Source organism: Desmodus rotundus, chromosome 3 (assembly GCF_022682495.2).
Source record: "Desmodus rotundus isolate HL8 chromosome 3, HLdesRot8A.1, whole genome shotgun sequence".
Taxonomy (NCBI): domain Eukaryota; kingdom Metazoa; phylum Chordata; class Mammalia; order Chiroptera; family Phyllostomidae; genus Desmodus; species Desmodus rotundus.
In genome coordinates this window covers 79471472-79495872 of record NC_071389.1, presented here as the reverse complement: position 1 = coordinate 79495872, position 24401 = coordinate 79471472, and the positions used below count along the sequence as shown (strand labels likewise).

Sequence of the window (24401 nt, the reverse complement as noted above, 5' to 3'; positions counted from 1 at the left end):
AGTACAACTCATGATGCAGTAACTGAATTTTCCACTCGGGTCACTCTTGAAGCACTGGCGTTGTAGACGGGGCGGGCCGGCAGAGTGCTAGTGGGTGAGGCTAGATCTGAGTTTTAGAAAGTGGCTCCGACAACAGTGTGGAAAGTAGACTGAAGTGGGGAGTGTTTGGAAACCACTTGGAAGGCCGTTTGTACAGGTAAGAAGTGAGGGTCTCACTTGAGGGCATGGCCAGTGGGACACCTGCCCTACAAAAAGGTGCGGCTCACCCAGTGTTGCAGTTGAGGAAGCTGAGGCTCAGAGACATTAAATAATAATAAAATAATAATAATTTGACCAATAGTAAATGACAAAATTTGGACTTGAATTTGTATCCTACCTCCTCAGACTGAGGTCACATAATAAGCTTCCTGGCCTCCTTCTTCACTCTTACTTGTCTTGCCCTCCTGTGCTTCTCCAGACTCACCAGAAAGATGGATCATCCGCGTGTTTTTCTTCCTTCTTCTCAGAGTTTTGGCAGTCAAGGGATATTTGTTAATAGAACATTTTAAAACCCTCTTGGTAGATTCACCTAGCCTCCAGGAAAACACCTTTTCCATCCTTATGGGATATTAGACATTCTGTCGCACGCTGGAGTCACACTTCAGGAAGATGCCCTTACCGGCCTCCAGCTCTTTCTACGGAGCCCCCAACAGGCAGTCACCAATGGCCATGACTGGTCCCTATTTTACAAGGCACGTAGGTAGCATGACACCTAGTACCTGCCTAAGCAAGGAGGGGCAGGGAGCTGCCTTATAATCCCATTCTATTTGAAGTCTCACACTTCGCATGTGTCTTTGAGGGAAGAGTAGTCTCCTGTTTATCACAGGCCGCCTGTAAGGCCGAGTTTATCTCCGCTTAATATTTCTCCTTTCTCTTTCCTCTCGAGACAGTTTGGAGCCATCTGCCTTAAGGAACTAATACCTTCTGGCTTTCAATTTTTTTTTTGCCCTCCAAACATGGATGTCTATCAGCTGCTTTTCATCCCTTGCCATCTAATAGTCCCAGCTCTGTGCCTTTGTAGGAACCCTTGTTAGCTTATCTATGGATTACAGAGAGGAAGGCGGGGTGGGGCAAACAGGAGCCACAGAATTGGATTTTTGCCTCTTCTGTCTCTACTTCCCTTAACACCCACTGTAGAATCCCAAGCAGCATAGGAACAGAGTGCGTGCTGTTGCCTGAAGGAAGGGTCGCCTTGTGAGGTGGGGCACTAACCCCCCCAGTTAGTCCCCTTGCAGTCGGTTATTACCTCTGTCACCCAGAGACCCTCTATTTCTACTCCACCTTCCTGTCGTTGCCACTTGTATTAAACTAGGTGGGAAATGGATCCTTTTAGCTGCTAGTGTCTAGGAAGATGCTGCATTTTTGTAAATATGTGATTTAATCTTAGTGGTTGAAGGGGATATTTTTTAGCTGATTGAATTCATTGCCTTGAACATCAGAGCTCAAAATGTGTTAACTAGATTTTCCATTTGTGTCACTGAGGAGTTATGTGAAAAATGCAAAGAGCAAAATAGCCCTTTGGAAACAATGGAAGGGAGAAAGTTAATTGAATTGAAATTAGACATAGCAATAATTCAACGCATAATTGAAAGTTTCCAAGGAGACTATCATGCATTTATATGTCATGGCTAAGACTTTTCTTTTGTATAAAATATTTTAAGGTAAATTTATTAATATATAGTAAATATAACTTCACACTTCATTATTTTATGAATGTCAGATGCTTTGGGGAGGAAAATGCATTGAGTTTTCTGTGTTGAGAAATTCCCTAAATCAGGGGTGTCAAACTCATTTTCACCAGGGGCCACATCAGTCCTGCGGTTGCCTTCAAAGGGCCGAATGTAATTTCAACTTCTTAACTGTTAAGGAGTAGTTACATTTATATAGTCCAAAATTATTTCGGCCCTTTGAAGGCAATCGCAAGGCTGATGTGGCCCCTGGTGAAAATAAGTTTGACACCTTTGCCCTAAATGAAAGATACAAATTCTCCTCCCAGTTAACCTGAAAATGAATTAGAAACTTTAACTATGTGTTTCTGGCCCATGATTCTTGCTGAGCTCCATTCAGAGCCTGTCCTAAAAAGGATTCTGAATTTCCCTGGGAGCCCAAGGTAGACTCTATTAAGAAAATAACTACTTTATTTTCTTTAGTTTTGATGTTATACATTTCCTAATTTTCCTACAATGAACATATATTGGCTCCTATTTATGAAGCAAATCATTTTTAATTAAAAAATACATTTTATCGAAGTTGGCTCAATTTAAAAGGGAAAACCAAGAATATCATCATCATTGTTTCTTGGAAAATTGACCTACAAAAAAAAACCAGACTATCATTACCTGTGGCTGCTGAGCGTCTGACACCCTCCCGGGGAGAGAACCCTCTGTAAGTCATCCTTGACCATGTCCACCCTGATGTTCCTGAATAGGTGGCCAGCCCTGTGGCCCCAGGTCTTCTCTCTCCCTGATCACCATGCATGAAAACAGTCTGCCCCTCACCCAGTCCCTACGGATCACACTGCATGGCTTTGAAAGCTGGCGCCTCCTGCACTGTGTCTTTCTGGATCCCTAGCTTCTCCATCAAAGTAATCCTTCTACTCCTCCTGTGAGACGTGTGGGTGGCAAAGGAACTTTCCTCTGGCACTTGGAGGTATGGATCTTAACCAGAAAAACCTGTGGAATGAAATTTTTTCAGTTTTGTGTTTTTATTTTTTAATTGTAAATACACAGGACAAATAAATTACGATTCTAACTATTTTGAAGTGTGCAGTTCAGTGTCTTAAGCACATTCCCATTGCTGTGCTAGCACCACCACCGTCCCTCCACAGGGGTTAGAATTCCTCCTCCCTAGACTATGCCCCTACCAGACAATTCTGCTTTCCTTCAGGTGTTTAGCTCTACAATGAGTAGTGAGACTTCAGTTGCCCTGGAGACCCTTTGTCTCTTAGGGCTGGACAACTGAGTTTTAAAAAGGTTCTGATGCATTTATGTGACTCCAGCCGGAGTGAATGTCTCCCTTCCTCCTTCTCTTTAAACAGCTCTGAGCAGCGGGTCCCCTGTTCCACTTCGTACCACAGCTCTGGTTTGCACTCGGGTGACAGTATCACAAAAGCAGGACCTCTGGGCCTTCCAGAAATAAGACAAGTGCCAACTGTTGTGATTGAATGTGATGACAATAAAGAAAATGTGCCTCATGAATCGGACTACGAAGACTCTTCTTGCCTGTACACGAGAGAAGAGGAGGAGGAGGATGAAGAGGACGATGACAGCTCATTGTATACCAGTGCGTGCACCCGACTCTTCAGCTGGGCTGGGGGGCTTATAGAAAGCACTCTGGGCTGCCCTGCACTCTGGTTCTAATTCGGGGTCTGCTGTCATCTGGCCCTGCTCAACTAACCTCTTAGGGCTTCAGTTTCGTCATCAGTAAAACAAAGCGTAGGTGTCCTCTAAATATCCCTATACATCTACAAATTATATCATGCTACCACTTGCTACTTCTTAGATGGCTCTTCCTTTCTTTGATTGTTTCCCTTGGGCTGCAGCCCCGCCCTCAAAAAAGGGGTGGGGACCTTAACCCCCAGTTCCAGTCTACATAATACTCAGATATACCCACCATTGTGTATGCAGCAAATTCATTTTCAGCAGACTCCAATAACTTTAGAAGGCCTGGGTTTAAATTTCTTATTTAAGGCCTTCAAATGTGCCAAGAGAGAAGAAATTAAGGAAGCAAAGTTCAAAATCTGTCATTCTGGCTACGAATAATAAATGCATCATAGTTAAGTGATTAGAGACTGGTATTTGCTTAACTTTTTTAATGAATTTATATTATAGCAGCTTTTCACTGAATATATACTGCATCTGGCCACGTACTAAGATTTTTATTCTGTGACCTACACCTTACAACACCCAGTGGCGTCAACACTGTTGCCCCACTTTACAGAGAAGGGAAGGAAAGGGAGAGGTTAGTGACCTGCCAGAGCCTCACATCTGCCAAGTGGCAATGCTGGGGTTTGACACCGGCTACATCTCATGGCAAAGCCCATGTTCCAAAACCGGGGAGGAAGAAAGAACTCTAGTACTAAATAAATTCAGAGGAATCTCCCAAACTTGCTGCTTCCCAATCTCATTCTCCTGCTTGGTGAGATCCCTGGTGGGCAATGAAATGTCGAGGAGAGGACCACAGAGGGGCAGCCCAAGGCCCAAAGGATCCATGAGTGGGAGGCACGGCTGCTCGGCCACTGAGCGCTCTTTCCTGCCCAGAGAACTGAAGGTTTTATACCAGCGTTTCTCACCCTCAGCACGGTTGACATTTTGGGCCAGATAAGTCTTCGCTATGGGGCAGTCCTGTGCACTGCAGGGTGTTTAATAGCATCCCTGGCCTCTGCCCACTAGATACCTGGGGCACCCTCCCCCTGAACCCCAGTTTTTACAACCAAAAATGTCTCTACACTTTGCCAAGTGTCCCTTTGGGGGGCAAGATCACCGGTGGTTGAGAACCACGGGTTTATTCTGAGCAGAAGGAAGCCCTGCCCTGGCTGGCTTCTCAGAACCTCTTATGTTGAAAAGAAAAAACAGTCCCCGAATATGGCCTGTTTTAATGGACTCACTCCCACTGCCACCCCAAACAGACCCCACTTTTTCTGCCCAGCCTTACTTTCCCTTCACAGCCCCCCTTACTCCACAGTCACCAGTCTCTTTTGTCTCCTGTGATTGCCGGGCTTATCTGCCACATGCAGATGCCCACCCACCTGCTGCCTGTGTGCATCCTATGTGTCCTGCAGGCTCCAGCCCCTCCTGCTCTGCGAAGCTGCCCACAGTTACTGAAGGCCTCTGTCCTTTCTCTCCGCTTTGCATTCTCCCACTCCAGTCTGTCCTGCCCTCCTTTATGATGTTACCTGCATGCTGGAAGTTCCTGGAGAGCAAAGACCTAGTCATAGGCTCCCCATGTGCTCCTCACATGCTCAACACATTGTGTGGTGTGTGGAACATGTTGACTAGGAACTCTATGGAAGTGCCCTTTGGGGCCTTAACCACTCTCAGGTGTTAACCCCGTTGTCTTCCTGCCTTTCACCTTGTGGCCCACATACGTGTGTGTCAGCATTATTAACTTGTTTCTCCCTCCTGCAGGCTCCCTGGCCATGAAGGTGTGCAGGAAGGACTCCTTAGCCATCAAACTCAGCAACAGGCCCTCCAAGCGAGAACTGGAAGAAAAGAACATCCTTCCAAGGCAGACAGATGAAGAAAGACTGGAGCTGAGGCAGCAGATTGGCAGCAAGCTCACCAGGTAGGACAGCAGAACTGCCAGATCTGCAGATATTTGGTAGACTTCAGTCTCTGTCCCCGGGTCAGTTCTGGGTGTCTCCTGAAGAGCTTACTGCAGAAAAAGTCAATGGAAAACATTCCATTTCTTCTCCAGGGTTGCTTCTATAGTACCCTCCCCTTCACCCATTCAAATCTGGGAAATTTCATTTGATTCGAGGTTCAGGGAGAAGCTGAGAGGCAGGTTTGTGGGACAAGAGCCACCTGTAAAAGATCACCACCATCCGGTAGAATTAAGGGCCTCTGTGCATAGGAGTTATGGTTTGGTTAAGCACCAAGCAGTCAAATAAATGCACTTTCTTCTACACTGTACAATCAGAAGACATCAGTGGCTGTTAATGATACCTCCTCACTAAACTGTGACTCTTCTGAGTGACTGCCCTTTTTGTGCGGATATCATGGACATAGATATAGGCATCTGGTATGCTATATTACTCTACTACATACCTGTGTGTGTTTGTAATCTAGAGCATGTTTGTACGATACTACCTTACATTAGCGGAGCACTTGTTATCTGCCCAGCATTTTTCTAAACATTTCACCTACATTAAATCACTTAATCTTTGAGGCTTCCAAAGAAATGGCTGTTTTGTGCACTCTTTACAGATGAGAACACCAGGCATAGAGAACTTCAGTTTATAAGGTCACACAGAATGGCTCCAGAGGGCCCCCCCTTGGCTACCATAATGCTCCACCTCTCTATAAGAGCAGTCATCACATGAGCCCCCACTTTGTCCCAGGTGCTGTGCTAAGTGTTTGGGTGCAATGTGTAGACATCTCCCAGGTTTCATCCTGCTCTCCCTCCTCCTAGCTGAATAGCCTTGAGTAACTCTCTTATTCTCTTTGCTCATGTTTCTGTACTTGTAAAATGTGCAGTTGTAAGAATTAAATAATACAAGTAAAGCTGTTAAAACAGTCCCTAGCCCATAGCAAACATTTAGTTACCTGTTATTATTTCATTTTCTTCTCCCAACAGCTCCCCCACTCCACCCCGGTAGCTTTCATTGTCATCTTCACAAGTACCAGGAGGACCCTGGTACCTACAGAGGTTATGGGGTGCAGATGCCAGGCAATGGGGTGCTGGGATCCCACCCTCCCACCTGATCTATTTTGTTTCTTAAGGACAGCTTATTTCTCATAATTGACTTGGTTTCCTCCTGGAAGATGTTGTTTTAATCTTACTGTGTAAGATAATTAACACATTTTGGATGATTTCTCCTTGCATTGCACGGTTGTTAGAATCACGGAATGAAAATATCTAACCACATACTCCCGCTGCCCCCTTCCCCGTCTGTCAGCGAGTGTGGTACACATCCACACTTTGGTCGTCCAGATCTCTCTTAATGAGTGCCTCAGTGATAGCTACTCACAGCACTCTGGAGCGCCTGCCACATCGAGGGAGAGCCTGATTCTTCTTTCTATTGAACCGAACTCTCTGTCCATGCAGCTCCCACCTATGGGTCTTGTTCTCTTTATTTCTGCACCTACTCAAAGCCTCATGCCTCTAACACGCATGCTTGAGGATACTTGCAGACAATGACCCTGGGCTCCCCAGGTCTCCTCTCCTGGGCTGCAGATAGCCAGGTCTAAACTCTGGGGGTGGCTTGGGTGGGTAGATATAGTTCTGGGATGATTCCTGAAGCTGTTCAGTTTTATACTTAATATAAATAGGGCTGTTTTAGGGGGCTAGGGGGAATCGAGGAAAGAGAGAAGGAGCAGATCCTCGATCCCAGCCCCTCTTCTCAGACAAAGTTCAGTTCCACCATCTGAGTGTGGGCATCCTTTGTTGCATTTCTCTGCCTTCACTTCTCATTTCCCCAGCTTTGCTATAGCACAAGCCAAGCCCCAAGTATATGTGTGAATGGAAGGCTTTTCTACAGATGTGAGATGCCAGCGCCTCTGGCTGCCCAAGTTGCCATCTTCTGTGCAGAGAGAGAAAGGTGGGAGATATAGAAAGTAGGTACGCGTGGCTGGTGCATATGTATGTGGCTAGCCATTCAGCTTGTCCACTGTAGAGCCATTCCACCTGGAGGCAACTGACAGAAAGGCCGTTGTTGTGCCAGAACATACTCCCAAAAAGAGAGGCAGCTGCCAGCTTCTCCAGTGTGAATCCATATTCACACACCCCAACCATGACTCTCCAGCAGTGGTGGTGACAAAGCTCAGAGGTGGGAAGAGACCTAGAGCATCCATGCACTGCAAAAAGTGTTCTGCCTCTGAAGCCTTATCCTTATAAACCAACCCTTTCCCAACCAACCCTTCCTCTTCTAACAGCACTTCAGTGCTGCTTAGAATTCACAAACTCCACTAACGTATTATCATTATACGCATCCATTCCCAACCCAGTCCCCCTGGGCCTTAGAAGGAGAAGACACACTGACTAGGGAGCAAAAGGCAGAACTACAGAGGAGAGTGTTGGGCATGTTCAAGGCGTCATGCTGCCTACACCCTTGCTCTGAGTCCACTCATCTCTGTGCACTCTCTCTTCTAGGAAGTTTATTTCCTTGTATCGAGACCCTGGCATCTCTAGCCAGATTATAAGAACTGGGCCTATGGGACTGTTTTGCAGGCTGACAAGGTTGTACAGAGTTCAGAAAGTCAGGTGAATAGGCCACTTCTGCACCTTAAGGTCTCCTTTGAGAGAGTGCAGCCACCGATTCACACCCAAGGGGCTTACACATGTATCCTGAAGCCGCAGCAGACGAAAGGGAAATCTGAGAACCACAGGCAACAGCAGCGGAGAGAGAACTTACCTGCGGACAGGACCTGGCTCTAGCTCTGGTTCTTCTGTTTCCCAAGTAGTCATTTGTTGTCCCTGGGCCATCATGACCTAAACCGAGGGGATTAGATGAAATCATCTGTTCTCTCTGTGCAAAAACTGAGCCTCATTATGGCGCAAAGTAACTAAAAGGATGTAGGAATCTGTTGTAAGGTTTGCATTTCTGAAGCTACAAGGCTGGGGCATTCTTTGGCCACTTGAAGTAGCGAACACGTGCTGGAAATCTTAAGTTCTTTGAAAAATATGTGGTCACATCTGTAGTCCTCATGGAGTAAGAAAGATATAAAACGTAATTTTAGCCTAACAATTTTAATAATGTTTAAAAATTTCACCACTCCAAGAATAATCTCACATTGGAAGTGGAGAGCAAAAATGTCGAGTAAAAGGATGTCAAGCTCTAAGGAAGAGTTTCTATGTAAGAACACAAAAATATTGTTCTTCCGAAAAAGTTTTCTCACTGATGCTACTGGGCAGACCCACCTAAATCTCAGTCACCAAGTCATCTGGATGTTTTGATCACAACTCTTTCAGCCAACCACCATTTGAGAAGTGTGGGCCACCCTTGAGACATGTATGTGATCAGCTGGATGCGTATGACTCTTCTCCTCTGTATACAGTAGTTCCTCCCCCATCCGCAGTTTTGCTTCCTGTGGTTGCTGTTATCTGCAGTCAACCACAGTCTGAAAATACTAAATGGCATATGCCAGATATAAACAATGTATACGTTTTAAATTGCACGCCATTCTAACAGTGTGTTAAAGTCTCACGCTGCCCCGCTCTCTCCCGCCCAGGACATGAATCATCCCTCTGGCTGGTGCATTCTATGCTGTGTGCACTCCCCACCCATTAGTCAGTTAGTAGCTGTCTTGGTCATCAGATCTACTATGTAGGTATCATGGTGCTTGTGTTCGAGGAGCTCTTATTTTACTTAGTAATTGAGATATGCCAAAGAGAAGCCATAAAGTACTTTCTTTAGGTGAAACAGTGAGTACAGCACAAGATATTTTGGGAAAGACACCACCTTCACATAACTTCTATTACAATATATTATTATAATTGTTCCATTTCATTATTAATTATTGTTGTTAATCTTTTACTGGGCCTCATTCATAAATTAAATTTTATCATAGGTGTGTATGCATAGGGAAGAAACACAGCACATATAAGTTTCAGTACCACCCATGGTTTTAGGCACCCACTAGGGGTCTTGAAACATATCCCCCACAGATAAGTGGGGGCCACTGTATGGACTCAGGTGGGTGCAGAGAACCAAGAGACAAACAAGGCCATCTACTCGGGTATGTGGGGCATGAAAATAGTAGAACTTCTGTTTATTTTATATCATTCTTTTTAAGTTGACTCTCCCCATATTATAGGGTGCATGGTATACTAGTGCAGTAGTACGTGTATATAACTTCTAGGTAAGGATATGAGGTGTATAGGGGGGCATGCTTAGATTTTTATTGATGGAATCCTCAAAAAGCTCAGAGTCCACAGGTCTGGGGATCCCGCTCAGGGCCGTGTGAGCAGGTCTTTTCATCGCCAGCAACCTCTCTAGTCAGGGGAAATGCAGAGATCTCAGGACAATCCCTCTCCCTAGCAGAGTCTTCCGCCAAATGCAAAACCATGCTGCTTCTCTGTATGTGTCGTCTCAGGGCCCTTCGCCCTGAGCCCTGGTAACTGGCCAGCCTAACTGCCGTTTGAACCGTCAGATCCTCTTCTGCTTCCCTTTATTTACCAAAACTGTTATTCCCCCAGAGCCATACTTAATCCACATGACTCCATTTATTTAATTGAAATACAGTTTACCATCACCTTAAAAATTATCATTTAAAAAATTAGCCCTGACTGGTGCGGCTCAGTGGATTGAGTGCCGGCCTGCGAACCAAAGGGTTGCTGGTTTGATTCTCAAACAGGACACATGCCTGGGTCTCCACTAGGGGGCATGGGAGAGGCAACCACACATTGACGTTTCTCTCCCTCTCTTCTTCCCTTTCCCTCTCTGTAAAATAAATAAATAAAATCTTTTTAAAAATTTATTTAAAAAATTAGACATGGAGCCATGCTTCTCAATGTTCCTAGTTAGGGTGACCTCACAGGGTGACCTGTCTTGGTCAGCCAGAGCAGCCCCTTCTGGCCCTTCTCCACTTTGCAGCTTGGGACGTCGATTGGTTGAAGAAGAGAAATCCCCCAGAGGATGGCGCTCGGGACCTCTGCAAATGGGGTTTTCAGGTACTAAAGGGAAGTGTGATGCATAACTACCTGACAGCTGCAGAGGAGAGGAGGGGGCTACTGGATAGAAGAAGGTGAAGGGATTAGCCAAAGAGCATGTATGCCTGACTCATGGACACAGTGTGGTGATGGCCAGAGGGAAGGGGGCTAGGGGATGGGTGGAGGGGGGCGAAGTGGGGGTCGGAAATGAGGACATCTGTAATAGTGTCAAGAATAAAAAGCAAGAGAAAAAATAAATAATGCTTTTGTTTCTGGAACATCTCAGAAAGTGAATCATTCTGTAAGTCACCAGGATTACTTACTTTAAAAGAAAGGAACTAAGACTCTGAACCATGACCTGAAACACGACCTCACTCAACAGCCAGTGCATGTAGGCCTCCTGTTGGGGGACAGCTAGCTCATCGGACCCAGCCAGCCCAGCCTTCTCCCTCAGTCCCCTCCAGTGCCCTCTGTAATGTCTGGATCAGACAGAGGCAGAAAAAGCCTGAGAAGAAAAGTAAAACAGAAGGTGTCTTGAAGTGTATTTGTAGGAGTATGTAATCTAAATTAAGCTCAGGAGTGAATGAGGATTCAGGCATTTTCTGCATCCCTGACACATTTGTTCCCCTAAAATATTTCTTCACCTCTAAAATATCACCCACCCACTCATGGGTGAACTGTTATCGTCTTTTTGCAGTCATGGTTGATCAGAAGTTTTTCGGCACCTGCCTGAGCTGGAGAAGGCATAAGTCCACACTTATCAATAGAAACATCTCTGTGAGGAAGATCTTGGAAGCCTGGCTGTTTGGTTTTGGAAAGAATGTTTCTCCTTGTCCTTTTTCTAGATGAGACGTAGCCAGTGATTGAAGCCACTCTCTCAGGATACTTCTCAATGATCAAAGGAAGATTCTCAATGTGAGCTACTTGGAGTGTTAGTTTTCCAGAGCAGCCATAATAAAGTACCACAGGCTGAGTGGCTTACAATAAAAAAATTATTGTCTCACAGTTCTGGAGGCTGGAAGTCTGAAATGAGGCTATTGGCAGGGTTGGTTCCTTCTGAGGCTGTGAAGGAGAATCTATCCCCGACTTCTTGACTGCTTCTGGTGGTTTGCAGGCAATCTGAGGTATTTCTTGGCTTGTAGGCGCGTCACCCTGATCTCTGCCCTCCTCTTCACTTCTCCCTCCATGTGTGCCTCTGCATCCAATGTTCCCCTTCATGTAGGGACACCAATCTTGTCAGATTAGGGTCCACCCTAATGACCTTGTTTTAACTTGATTACTTCTGTAAAGATCCTGGCTCCAAATAAGGTCACATTCTGAGGTTCTGGGGATCAGGACTTTCACATATAAATTTGGGGAGACAATTCAATTCATAACACTTCGGGAAGCATAGAGTCGGTCTACCTAGAAAGGGGGCTACAGCCTAAAATGTATTCCAAGACCAAATAGCTGTAGAACGTGAGTGAAATAGACAGACTGTTAACAGGGAGTGCCAAGAACTGGGCGAGAGGAAAATTCCATCCCTTTCTGTAGGGGCTGCCCCTAATCAGCTTCAGCGCCCTGTTGTTTTGTAGAAATGGATGACCAGTTGTCGGATTTTCTGAAGGAAAATCTGGATTTTTAATGAAAATTCCAGAAATTGCAAACATTGTACAGAACAGGCAGAGTGTATTTGTGGACCCCATTCAACCCAAGGACCGCATCTGAGCCTGGGCCCCTGGTTTCAACCTCTGGTCTGGAAGCTCTTGGGTTTCGCGCCTGCAGTATAAGTTCAGTGTGAGCGCAGCACACATTTCGATGGCTGATGAGACAGAACTCGTGTGTGTGTGGTAAACGTAAATGCGAAGATGTACAGATGTGCCTCTGTCGCAGTTTGGAATTAGCACCCGTGGGGTCTGAACTAACGTGAGCGTGTTTACATGGACCGATCACTAAGGCGGCACACCGTATTCCTAGAAAGAAGTTGAGACCCAGCTCGCTCTGTTCCAGGAATTTAGTCAGATGGTTTTCAGAATGTTTACGAATGGCTCTACTGGAGGATGCATTAGGTTGCATGAAGCTGGTTGAAACAGATGTAACTGCTTTCTTTTCCTTACCGCCCACGGAGTCTGGGAATCAGAGGGATTTAGGATTAAAGCACTTGTGATTGTTGATAGTTTGAATCAATACTTAAGGCACGAAAGCCAGCATTAAACACCGTATGATAGATCAGATGTAGGACCCTCCTCTGGGAGGTACCAAATTTTCCCTCTTCTCTCCTCCTCACTGCCTATCGTTGGCATCACTGGAGGACCTGCAGTCTTTCTGGTGGCAGGAGGCTGGTGAGTGAGAACGAAGCTGGACAAGTAATAGCTTGGTCATCCCATGAAACCTAATCCAGTATTCTTTCTTACTCAGAAATTAATAATATACTAGAAAGAAAGGGTACTCTAAATCTGTATTTTATGTTCCTAATGACTTCACACTACAGTCACTAAAGGCAGTGTATAAAATAATATGGACAGAGGATTTTGTGCTGCTTTAAATCATAATAACAGTATTCAAGGGAGAAGACTGAACTCCAGTTTTATGCTCATAGCACAGGCAATAAAATACAGTAATCCTGACTTCTAACTGTAGCTGGAGTACTGTTTACGGTTTGGGAAAATTGGTGCTGAGTTGGGCACACCGGAGTCTCACTCCAAGGTGGCAAATGGCGTCTCCCCCGAAAATCTAAGGATTAATGCTAGGTGAGAGCTGGCATCTCCCCAGGCTGGGTAATTTCTTCTGCTACAAAAGCACTTTCTGAAAATAGGAATAACAATCAAAGGCATTATGAATTCAATTCAGCTTTGACTGACTTAGCGCACCCTGGGTATGCATCACTAAACCACTCGAAAGAAAGAAGGAAGAAAATAGACCTGAGTGAAGCTTTGGAGTAGACCTGGCCCTTGCACCCTCATCACCCTCATCACCCTCATCATCATCATGGAGCTGCTCACAGCTCAGACGGGGCCTGGGAGAAACGAAAGGAGGGCTCCTGGATCCACTCACCCTCCATCCACAAAGCCTGGATGGGAATGGCTCGGATCGGTGGTCTTTTCTGTGGATTCTGAGACCTCCCATTAACAAAACTAGAATTAGATACTAGTGCCCAAGCTGAGATCGAGGGACGGAACAAGCAAAATACGACTTGAATGTAGTTACTGAGTCTTGCAGCGTTCACATAACACACGGGTCAGCTCTTCAGGTAGCTGAGCTGCTTTCAGATAATTTGACATCTCCCATTACCTCGCTGCACAAAGTAGAAAACCCTTTTTAAAAGCCCCTTAGAAATGCTGACGTCTTCTGGAAGGCGCCGAGCTGAGTCAAGACCGCAGCGCTCCCTGTCCGACAGAAAGTGCAGAGCAGTCACACATTGACTGTTTGGTTTTTTAAGTGAAAGATGAGAGTGTCGTCCCAGGAGGGTTTGAGTGAGGCTATCCAGAGGAAGTGGAATAAAACTTCAAACCCACATGAGGAGAGGGCGCTGAGGCACAAGCCATGCCCATCACAGGACCCTCCGCCATGGGACATGTCTCAGAGCCTTGCAGGGACGGTTGCAGCCTCGTGCCCTCTCACCCCAGCCTCCAGCTGTTAGGAATTGCAGTAAAGACTGAGCTCTTGACACCGTGCTACTAAGAAGCGTTTCTGAGCACTGACATGCAGGAGTCACAGTCTGCAAACCCCACACTGGGTGTCAAGGAACAAAGCCACATCTTGTCAGGCACTTCCAGAGCTCTGCCTCGGCGCCTGCAGCTGCCCAGCTTGCCTGTGCATTTTTCAGTGATAAAGTAAGCGTGGAGGACAAAGGAGCTGCTTCTCACTCAGCAGGAACAGAATCGATCTCAGTGTTTCAAACTTGCAAAGGTTTAAAAAAAAAAGTGCCATCGTGGGGAGATAGGGAGTCTTATTTTGTTTTCTCTTTCATAGTTTTTGTAAGTGTTTGATTATTCCAGCAGATTTTCAAAACTGGGGTGCAGGGGGTGTATTCACAGCCTAAGCGAATAGGTGAATCCTCCAGGCTACTCTGGCCACATTTTAAGAGGTTCCTCTTGACCTAAAATAGTTAGATAAAGGAAGCACTTTAGTTTTCCTATGATTTTTCTCCTGTTCATTATCGAAGTAATCCGCAATGATTATTCCTGTTTGTTGTTAATCTTAGCATATGGCAGAAAGAAAGGCCCTGTTTCTTAGAATATTTGGCTAAGCAAAAGAAAAACCACCCTGTGTTTAGAGATGGCCACTTAGATAATGTCACGGTCTCCGACATAACATTATCTAAGGCTTTAGGGCCCTTTGCTGTTGGCAACAGTGCCCTCCCGTCAGCACCTCACCTGGCAATCTTCACCATAGCCCTGCTAGGTGGCTGCTATTGGGAATCCCATTCTGTAACTAAGCTAATGATCTTAGAGCTAAGTGGCAAAGAGAAACACATCTTCAAAATCTAAGACTTTCCTATTGCAGGCAAACGTGCTGATAAAATTGTGTTGTTTGTTTAGCTGTCCGTTGAACAGAATTTCTCTCCCAGGTGCTGACGGTTGGATAGGGACCGTGTGGGATGGCGAGTTCTAGATCAGTGGCTCAGGCTTGTGTGGGCAAATGTGCCCAAGGGAGAGAGAAGCCATGGAAGGAAGAGGGAATAGGAAATTTTCTTCCATCTTGAACTTAAGTGGCCTTTTTATCACATTTCTGTAACACTGTTCGCAGTAAGAAGGCAGATCTGTAGCACTTGACACTGAGGTTGGGTCTCAAGGCACTCGTGCCTGGCGCACTGTGCGAAGCAAGGCAGTGCAGTGGCCCCCACAATGTGGCCCCTGGGGCAGTGACATCAGTGTCACCTGGGAATTTGTTAAAAATGCGCTTTTCAGGCCCCACGTAGACTCTGAACCAGAACTTCTGAGGGTGGGGACCAGAAATCTGCATTTTTAATAAGCGTGATTCTGCTGCACACTAAAGTTTGAGAGAGCAGAGGTCTAATAAAAAAACCACTTAAAGACTGTGAAGCTGGACCCTAGATTGAAAGTTCCACCCACCATTTGCTAGCTGGGTTCCTTCCTGTCAAGCCTTAGTTTCCACATCTGTAAGATGGACCTCCCGCCCAAGGTCATCGAGAGCACAAATAACTCTCCCAATTGTGATAGATAACACTAGTTCCTTCTCATTGTGAATTTGGATGCTGTATTATGCTAGGCTCTGATTAGCCAGAATAAATAATGTTAGCTGCCTGGAGAGGAAAATCCTAAATTCCCGTAGCGTAAGGCAGTCAAGGTTTATTTTTCACTGGAGTAAAGCCTAATGTGGGTCTGATGGTCTTGATCCAGCATGTAGCCATCAGAAACTTCTAGAACATGTGGCTCCAACATCTCCATAGCAAGGGGAGGGGTGGTGGAAGAGGCACACACATCACTCCTGCTCACAATCCGTGAACCAGAACTAGGCTTGTGACCTGACGGCAGGTGAGGCTGGAGAAGGCAGAGGAGCCCCCGGGATATTGGATGAGCACCGTGTGCCTCAGCCACGGCTCCACTGGCCACGTTTGCCGTGGGTCTCCTTCATTGGGTGGTTGTTCCAGTCACGGCTCCAGATAAAAGGGACCAGCACACCTAAGAAAGACTAGATTAAAAGACTTTTCAGAAACTGTGGCATGTACATACAATGGAATATTATTCAGCATTAAAACAGAAGGAAATCCTGCCATTTTCAACCGCGTGGATGAGCCTGGAGGACATTATGCTGCGTGAGATAAGCCAGACACAGAAAGACAAACATCACAGGATCTCACTTACATGTAGAACCTTTAATAAAAAGTCAAACTCATAGTAACAAAGTAGAATGTTGATCACCAGGGGCTGGGGAGTGAAGAGCAAGATGAGATACTGACCCAAAGGTGCAAACTTATGGTTATAGGATGAGTGAGTCCTGGAGACTTTATGTACCGCACGGTGGCTGTGGTCGATAATGTATCACATACTTGAAATTTGCCGAGAGTGGATCTCAGGTGTTCTCACCACACACAGACACACACACAATGGTAACTACGCAAGGTGACGGACATGTTAATTAGTTTGGTTGCACTAATCATTTCACAATGCATACATATGTCAAAATATATTTTATGCCTTAAATATAATTTTCATTTGCCAAAAAGAAATAAATATTTCAGTTTAAAAAATAAAAGACTTTTCACAGTTGGCTGGAGGACAGAGGCAGCCCGTTGGCAGTTGGGATGCAGGTGCCCGGGGTTAGTCTGGGGGAAGCGCAGGACCACCAGGGGTCTGTGCTGGGGCCACTGCACTGCGTGCCGTCACCTGCATCGGTGAGTGAAGTGCTCCTGGGGGCCAGTTTAGGAAAGCAACTCGTGGAAATTAATCCCAATTAGAGAAAAATGAGACCTAAAATAAACATTGCTTTTCTTTAAAGAAAAATTTAACTGACGTGCGACTAGGAAATCCCCAAAGGAATGGTGGGCCTTGAGCTGAATGAGTTTGTTTTCCATGAGTTTAAGGTTAACTTGCCAGGGAAACAGTTACTGAGGAAGATCATGAAACTCCAACTTCTACAAACAGATTTTATTGGAATGTACAAATTAATAATCTATTGTGTGCCCAACCCTGTCCTGGGTTTCCTCTAGAACAGAGGTGGCAAACACAAGGCCCACGGGCTGAATCCAGCCCTCCTCCTTGTTTTATCTGGCCTGGCACCTTGTTTCTACCCAGCAGCAGCGCCAAGCTCCTTGCCCCTAGTTAAGGAGCAGTTACATTTATGCAGTCCTAAAATTCGGCCCTTTGAAGGCAGCCGCGAGGCTGATGTGGCCCCCGGTGACAATGAGTTCGACACCCCTGCTCTAGAAGGTAGCTGGCTAGACTGCCATTCTTCTGTTAGGTCTGGGGTGCTAATGGCAAGTTCTTTGGGGAAAGTGTAGGTTCTTTTGGAGCACAGTCTTTTATTGGTTTGAATTTATTATAGACTATTGCTACTTTTTCCCTTAAAATAGTTGCAAATACATGGATAATTTGAACTGAATATTATAAACATTTGATGCAGAGTTCATTCTCTCTTAAGCCTATACATTGATGTGAACAAGTGCAGCTTGAGCTGTCAGACCACTTTTCTTGCAATATATTCTTTTCTTTTTCTTTCCTACAATCTTTTGATCCTCTCAGAAAGTCACACAGTCATAAGGATACGTCATTTCCATCACGCTTTAGCCATGAAAGAATTTCTCAAAGCCATTTGTGAACTTGCCAGGAAGCAATGAATAAACTGTGGGTTAAACCATCCTATGAAAGATCCAAGTATATTTCAAACGCTGGTTGACAGGTAATTTTGTTGCACAGAATACCACTTCAAAATCTGGCCTAACGCTTTTAAACTGGTTTATTCAGAGATTTTTCTCCCCCTCTATGGACTTGGTGCCTACATCTCAAGGAGACTGCTTGTGAGTCACTTCACCCACTTCATAATTGCATCTCCTGGAACTCTTCAGGTCATTTAATTAAAGCACTTTAGAGTCAACGGACACTCACCATCATTGCCTCTAACACATTTAATTTTTTAGATAAGGACACCGAGGCCAAAAGGGGTTAAGCTGCTAGCTAAGGTCACGAGGCTACACTAGGATTTGAAAATGGGTCCCCTTCACCACTCCAGTGCTAAACATTAGTATTCCTCAAGGGAGGGAGAAATGCATTCACTTCTCCTGGCAGAACAGGCCAGTTATTCGTTGGGAAGCACAACAAGACATATGTCTTACTTTCTTTTCTCAATTCATGTCTGAAAGGAAAACAATGACTTAGAGCAGACGTTTTGAATTAAACATTTAAAAAACATTCTTAGTAATCCAAAGGCCCCTGAAAAAGGGAGCCTTGAATTCTCCCATTGGTGGGGCCTTCCATGGGCAGCAGTTCCCACTCCAGCCCACTTAGCGAAGAGAACATTTCAGTGAAATGCCTGAGCAAGAGACGGCTCCCCATCTTAACAGTTAATAGTTCACCACAACTGAGAACATTTCATTAATAATTGTTAAAACTGACAGATACTGTGGCAGATTCTTTAGCTGGAGCCTTCGTTTGAAGTTGCACTGTTCTAGTGATTCTGTTATTCAGATTTAGATAAATGAAGCTCCAATCATTTGTAATTAAGAAGATTTCTTTGTTCATATTTCAATGGTAATTTCCGTGGCGTGCAGCGCTCTCTTTCCCTCGCCCACCAAAGCTGGCTTCGGGTTGACTGCGATCCCTCCACAGCTCCGGTACAGCACTCGCACACTGTCCCGAATATTTAAATAGCACAAGTGAGAAATTTCCAGTGCAGTTGTTTTCATCTTTGTTTACTGCCAAACTACCTCAAATCTCATGCAAAATGCTAATAAGAGTAATTCATTTTATTTATCTCCATTATGTTCCTTTCACTTGTCTTGGTTAGAATGCAAAGATTTTTATAAAGGCCACAAAAATTGCATATATGCTAACTAAGTAGTCATTTTTAGACAGGATATAAACAGGAGAAATCATCCAAGATACAAACCTTGGAAAATTGCTTTTCCCTCTGATTCTCAAAGCAATTCCTTTGAAATATAAGTGAATACACTTCTATTTTAGGAAGTGCGATCATGAAAATTTTATGTTCTGTGCCCATTGAATCATTAAAACAATAGTTCTTCAAAGTGGGCAGCCTTGTTAGTTCCTTTGGGAAAAAAATAGGCAGACAGATAAATACATAGTGGGTGCTGACAGGTACTCGGGGTGTTGAACAGCTTGACCTACAATAAATCAAACTCTCCTTTCGACTTTCATGATTTTTCTTGCTTTGCTCATCTTCACATTGTAACTTAACAAGTTCTCCCTTAAAAGATGCTAAGACAGGTAATTATAACTTCCTGCATATTAGAATGATACCATGCAGGAGCTGCCCTCCCCAAATTTGATTGAACCAATGGACCTGCCACCTGCGCATTCCACCCCAAGAAGCCTGGTGCCTGTCCCATACAAGGAAAGCCCTTAGCATACCCTTGCTAAGTGACTTGGCTCTGCCTTTGTACTGTGGAAGTTGAATGGGTGGCACATGCTCCGAGCACCTGTGACATTGCCCTCTCTCTTCACAGTCCTTAACCAGCGAGCCCTTTGGGGCCATAACCTGTGAAATCTGACTTCTCACCTCATGGCCAACAGAACAGTGCAAGCAGGATATGCTTGCGTGTTTCCCATGAGGAACTGCAAATTCATATCACTTTGTCCAGGCAAAAATAAAATAAGGTTTTGTTTTCTTTTTAAAGCCCATATCCAGTGTCAGGGTTAGACTACCTAAGAGATTAATTTAAATTTGTCATAAATGTATATCATGTGTTACATGATACTGGTTTGCTAATAATAGAATGCTGTGGTATGTAAAAATATATGGAACATTTTCTTAAACATCAAACATTTCTATAAAAGTTTTCAAACTGCCTATTTAACAAGCCAACTTGATTTAAGGGAGAAATCCTGACCTCCCTCATGTCTGTCACAGTCATGCTCCTGTCGAGTTGATGACGGAGCCCAAGGCATCGCCCCTGGGAGGGGATGTAAATCATTGTTCAGCCAATTAATAGAGGAGGCAATAAATCCTATTAAGAGGAGCATGCTTCTAGCTGCCATAAGTGAAGGAACTCAAAGCGGCAGCCAAACCCTGCAGCTCTCATCTGACTGTGGAGCCACCAAAAATCTACTCCTCCTGTGGCCAAAGCATAAGCAAGAGACAGAAGTTCAAAGCCAGAGGAAAGGGTGAGAACTCAGCATAGGGAGAGTTGATATATTAAAAAAAGAAAGAAAGAAACTCAGCAGTTATCAAAATAGTGTGCCAACTATGCCTGAGAGACATGTCGTCTTCCAGATGTTTTATTCATCACGACGATGAGGAAGAGGATAAAGATGTTAGGCCTCCTTTCCCTTATTGCCGCCCGCAGCCCACACGTCAGACTGTACAGTGATTAAAGACTTGCGTTTGTGTTGTCAGTCACCATCATTGTTCTTTGTGACCCTTGGCCCGTGCTCATATTTTTGATCTAATATGTTGTAGGACCTGCACATTACGTATTGTTTATCGGGTTAAGAACTACACAGCACGTGACTAAAGAGTCACCCCTTTCATTGCACACTGAGGAACCAAAATAATTCACAGTGGGTCAGCTGTGACAGTTCTCATGGTCCTACCCCAATAGTTGATGCTTCAAGAACAGAGTTTTCAGGCATTGGCGACACTCTAGGGCGATGCTCATGAGCCAGCCAACTACAGCCTGGGGGCCAAATCTGGCCCACTGCCTATCTTTGTAAATAAAGCTTCATTGGAACATAACACGCTTATTCACTCACATGTTGTCTGTGATTACTATCACATAACAGTGGCAGAGTGGAGTAGTTTTGACTGAGACCTTATGGTGTCCCAAACCTAAAGTATTTACAGTGTGACCCTTTGGAGAAGAAAGAGATGACATATTTGAGGATCTAGACTGAGGACATCTAGAGAAGGTGGCCTTGCTCTCACAGTATTGACAGCAGATTCATTGAGCAAGTGCATAAGCTTAAAATATCTCCATTAGAGGGATAAATTAAATCTTTCTTAACATAAGCAGGTTTTGCTTTGTGCTAATTTCTCTAATTATCCAATGCTTTCAGTTACTTGCACTTATTAGTCCAAATCAGAAGCACCATATTGCTTTACAAATTATACTAGGGATGCAGTCCAGTCGTTTAAATTCGATTTATCCCCGGAGGAATTAAAGAGGTATGTCAGGGACAAGCAGTAGCATTGAGAGCAGCACAGCTCAGCTGTGGCCTCTGCGAAGGGACGGACTCCACGGGCCAGGAGAGATCATTTTAGCAGCAGATGTCTGCCTTCTGACCAGAGAAAGGAGCGAGCACTGAGCAGTGGCTCTGCGCTTTGCTGGGTTGACCACCTCCAGCCCTTTCGATGGCGGGCCTGGCTGAGAGGGCACCTCGCAGGGCTCCAAGCAGCCAAGGGTTCCTGTCTGCTTCGCACAGGATTCTGCTTTCAGACACGCTCAGCCTCACAGCGACCTCTGGTGAAAGACATGCGGGTCAGATGCTGGCCACCGGAAGGCACGCCTGGAAGGAGGAGATGGCTCCCGATCCTGAGGGGCATTGTACACTCAGCCGTGTCCCTGGAGACGGAGGCGGGTGTTGCATTTACAGCTCAGGAGTTGGTTTGGCGGGTGCTTCCTGTGAGGGAACTTACAGTCTCAGCCCGGGGCTGCTAATGGATTCTGCCCAAGCTTTCCCTGCGCTCCTGCTGTGGGGTGTGTCAGCACTGGCCCTTGTGGCTGTGGTCTCTGATTCCCCTCTGGCCACTCGTGTCACATTGCACTTGCAGGACAGTGAGGGGTGTGTGTTGTATGAGTGTGCTATGGATCTCTTGTGACCAGAATGTGAGGAAATTTTCTTTAAAAACTGTAAGGGAGGGAAAGAATTTGGACTAATATTCACCAGGCTGGGAGCTAACAATCCCAAGGGAGATTTGTGCCATAAATTTACAGTCCTTTTTGGGAACATATTTGAGAGAGGACAGTGTCTTCTCACAAGGGATCTCCCAATGCATTGGGTAAGGCCAAGAAATTAGTGAGAAGTCATTTATTATTTGTTTCCTATAGAATCAACACGAAGTCAATTTGAAGCTCCCATGTCACTCTCCATTTCCATTCTTGTTCCTCTTTCCCACGTAAACAGATCCTTTCCAGGACAAATAAACCCATTCCATTTTTAGAACTCCATGTTTCCTGATCTTTTTAGAATTAACAAAAAGGTTTTCAAAGAATGCAAAAATGCAAATCCAGACTGGTGAAACATTCCTAAAATCCATCATGCTGCTGGGAGGGGGGGGAGTATGAGTGGGGGAGTCTTTTCTCTTTGTTACGTCACATGTATAGAAAAATGTATTTCTGAAAGACCATCAGACATGGGAAAGCACTTTGAGTTTAATGAGAATAACTACACTATACCACTCCTTTGGGCTCTAGGGCTGTTGGTTTAAAAATGAAGCTTTACTAAACTGTAGAGTGATGGCCCCAGCTGGTGTGGCTCAGTGCATTAAGCGCCAGCCTGTAAACTGGAAGGTCGCAGGTCCAATTCCCTGTCGGAGCACGTGCCTGGATTGCGGCCCAGGTCCTCCGTTGGAGGTGTGCAAGAGGCAACCAACTGACGTTTCTCTCCCTCTCTTCTCTCTCCCTCCCTCTCTCTCTCTGAAAAGAAATAAAAAACATTTTTTAAAAATTGTAGAGTGATAGATCTAGAGACAGTAAGGAACATGAGACTTTTAATAAAGGAAAACTATAGAAAACTTTGCAAAAAGAATTTGACCAAAACGCCTCCATTCGGCATCTGAGACTTTGGTGTTTTTACGTTTCCAGGTTTCTAAACAGCATGGGATCTCACTTGAACATGAGTTGTTATTTTCCAGGAGTAGGAGCTCGGAAGAGGCCCTGGGAAGCAGCTGGGGGAAAACCACCGCAGCCCCTTTGACTGGGAGGGGAAGGGAGGCTGGGGGTTCCTGCCAGCTGTCTCCCTGCCTCTGCCTCTGCCTCTGCCTCTGCCTCAGCCTCCACCCTCTGACCTCTCCCTAGGAAGTGCTGATGGCCCAGGTGAGGCTTGGCCCTCTGGGGATGAATGTAAAAAACCATGACCTGCACATACTCTGCTGCTCCTGGGGGAGTGCCTGTGTCACAGTCAGAATGGACAGGAGAGGAGCTGTCCTGGGACCTGTTTCCTACTTTTCATCCCTTGCCTCACTTTGGAAAGTAATCAAGGGCTGTAGATGTTGTTTACAGAGGCCCAACCAAGCAGAGGCTTTGGAGAAATCTGGAACCATCACATTGTGCGAATAAATGAGTGGATGAATGAATTAAACATATGCTCTGTTACATTTTATGTTGCCTGAGCTGTGCACATCAACCTAACCATGATACTATCATTGGCAGCCACTCAGCAGTGTCCCCTAGAGCTTCCTCTCTTTTTTGAATCACTTTGTCCTTGCCCCAGAGATGTGTGTTCATCAGAAGCAATCTTCTTTTAAAAAGTAAGGACAGTAAGTACAGAGATACCTACATAAGGCTCAAGTTAAGAAAAGAGTATCTGGATGCCCGTGTACACCAGAAGTTCCGGCATGAGCCCAAATCAGGCCTTTCACTGAGATTCAGACAGTTGCGGGCATGTTTGCCGAGCCTGTCCCGAGTCCACCACAGGGCCGTTTTCTTGTGGGAGGTCAGCTCCATTGACCTGGACACCTGTGCCCTCACGCTGGACAGCAGTAAGGTGACCAGGTGTCATCCTGTGGCTTTTCCAGCAGTGAAGGGAGGAGACCTCACTGAAGGGACTAATCCATACTTGGGAAAAAATGGCCAATGCCACCTGATCCCAGTGGGATATGTTTTGGTAACATGTTAAAAATCAAGTGGTGACTCCCAGAAATAATTGGGATAATTTGCCAAGATTGGAGATTATATGTTTGTGTGACTCCGAATATTGTAAATCATCTGAATATTTTCCTTGACTTATTCTTGGTTGGCGCTTTGTACCCAGTTTGATCCTCTACCTCTAAAGAGAAAAAGTATAAGGATAATCTAATCAGAATGTCATCTGTCATTCTGTTAATCACCAGAGTTGACATGTTTAAGTGACTATTAAAGCAAGTGTCTCCTCCTCTGGTTTTGCTCAGTATCTCAGATCCAAATGGCTTTATCAAAAAGGGAGACTTTCCCTACTGTGACCTTCCCACCCGTCAGGCTTTCAACAGCAAACAGAGGCTTCAGTCAGCATGGCAAGCGGGGAGGGTTTATTTACAACAGGACCAATTACAAAGATGTGGGCAAGCTCCGAACCCTTCTCAACACAGAGCTCCAGACAGCCTCTGTCACAGGCGGAGTTCACATGATAGGAATCTCTGTTTTTCAGTGTGAGGTCTTCCATTAGAACCAAGACAACAATAGACTGCTTATCTCTCTTGACAGGAAGAAGTTAAAGATATGTGAGAGATTCTCAGACTCA

At 45.2% G+C, this 24401-nt stretch overlaps 1 protein-coding gene across 8 annotated transcripts in view; it reads left to right on the top strand.

Moving 5' to 3' along the window:
* PHACTR1 (phosphatase and actin regulator 1) overlaps positions 1-24401 on the top strand; it is a 521513-nt gene that overhangs the window by 470772 nt on the left and 26340 nt on the right. For all 8 annotated transcript variants that reach the window (XM_024565400.3, XM_024565398.3, XM_045199434.2 and 5 more), the window contains 2 exons: positions 3077-3321; positions 5166-5322. In XM_024565400.3, the coding sequence (XP_024421168.1) occupies positions 3077-3321; positions 5166-5322 (402 nt within the window). The remainder of the gene's footprint in view (positions 1-3076; positions 3322-5165; positions 5323-24401) is intronic.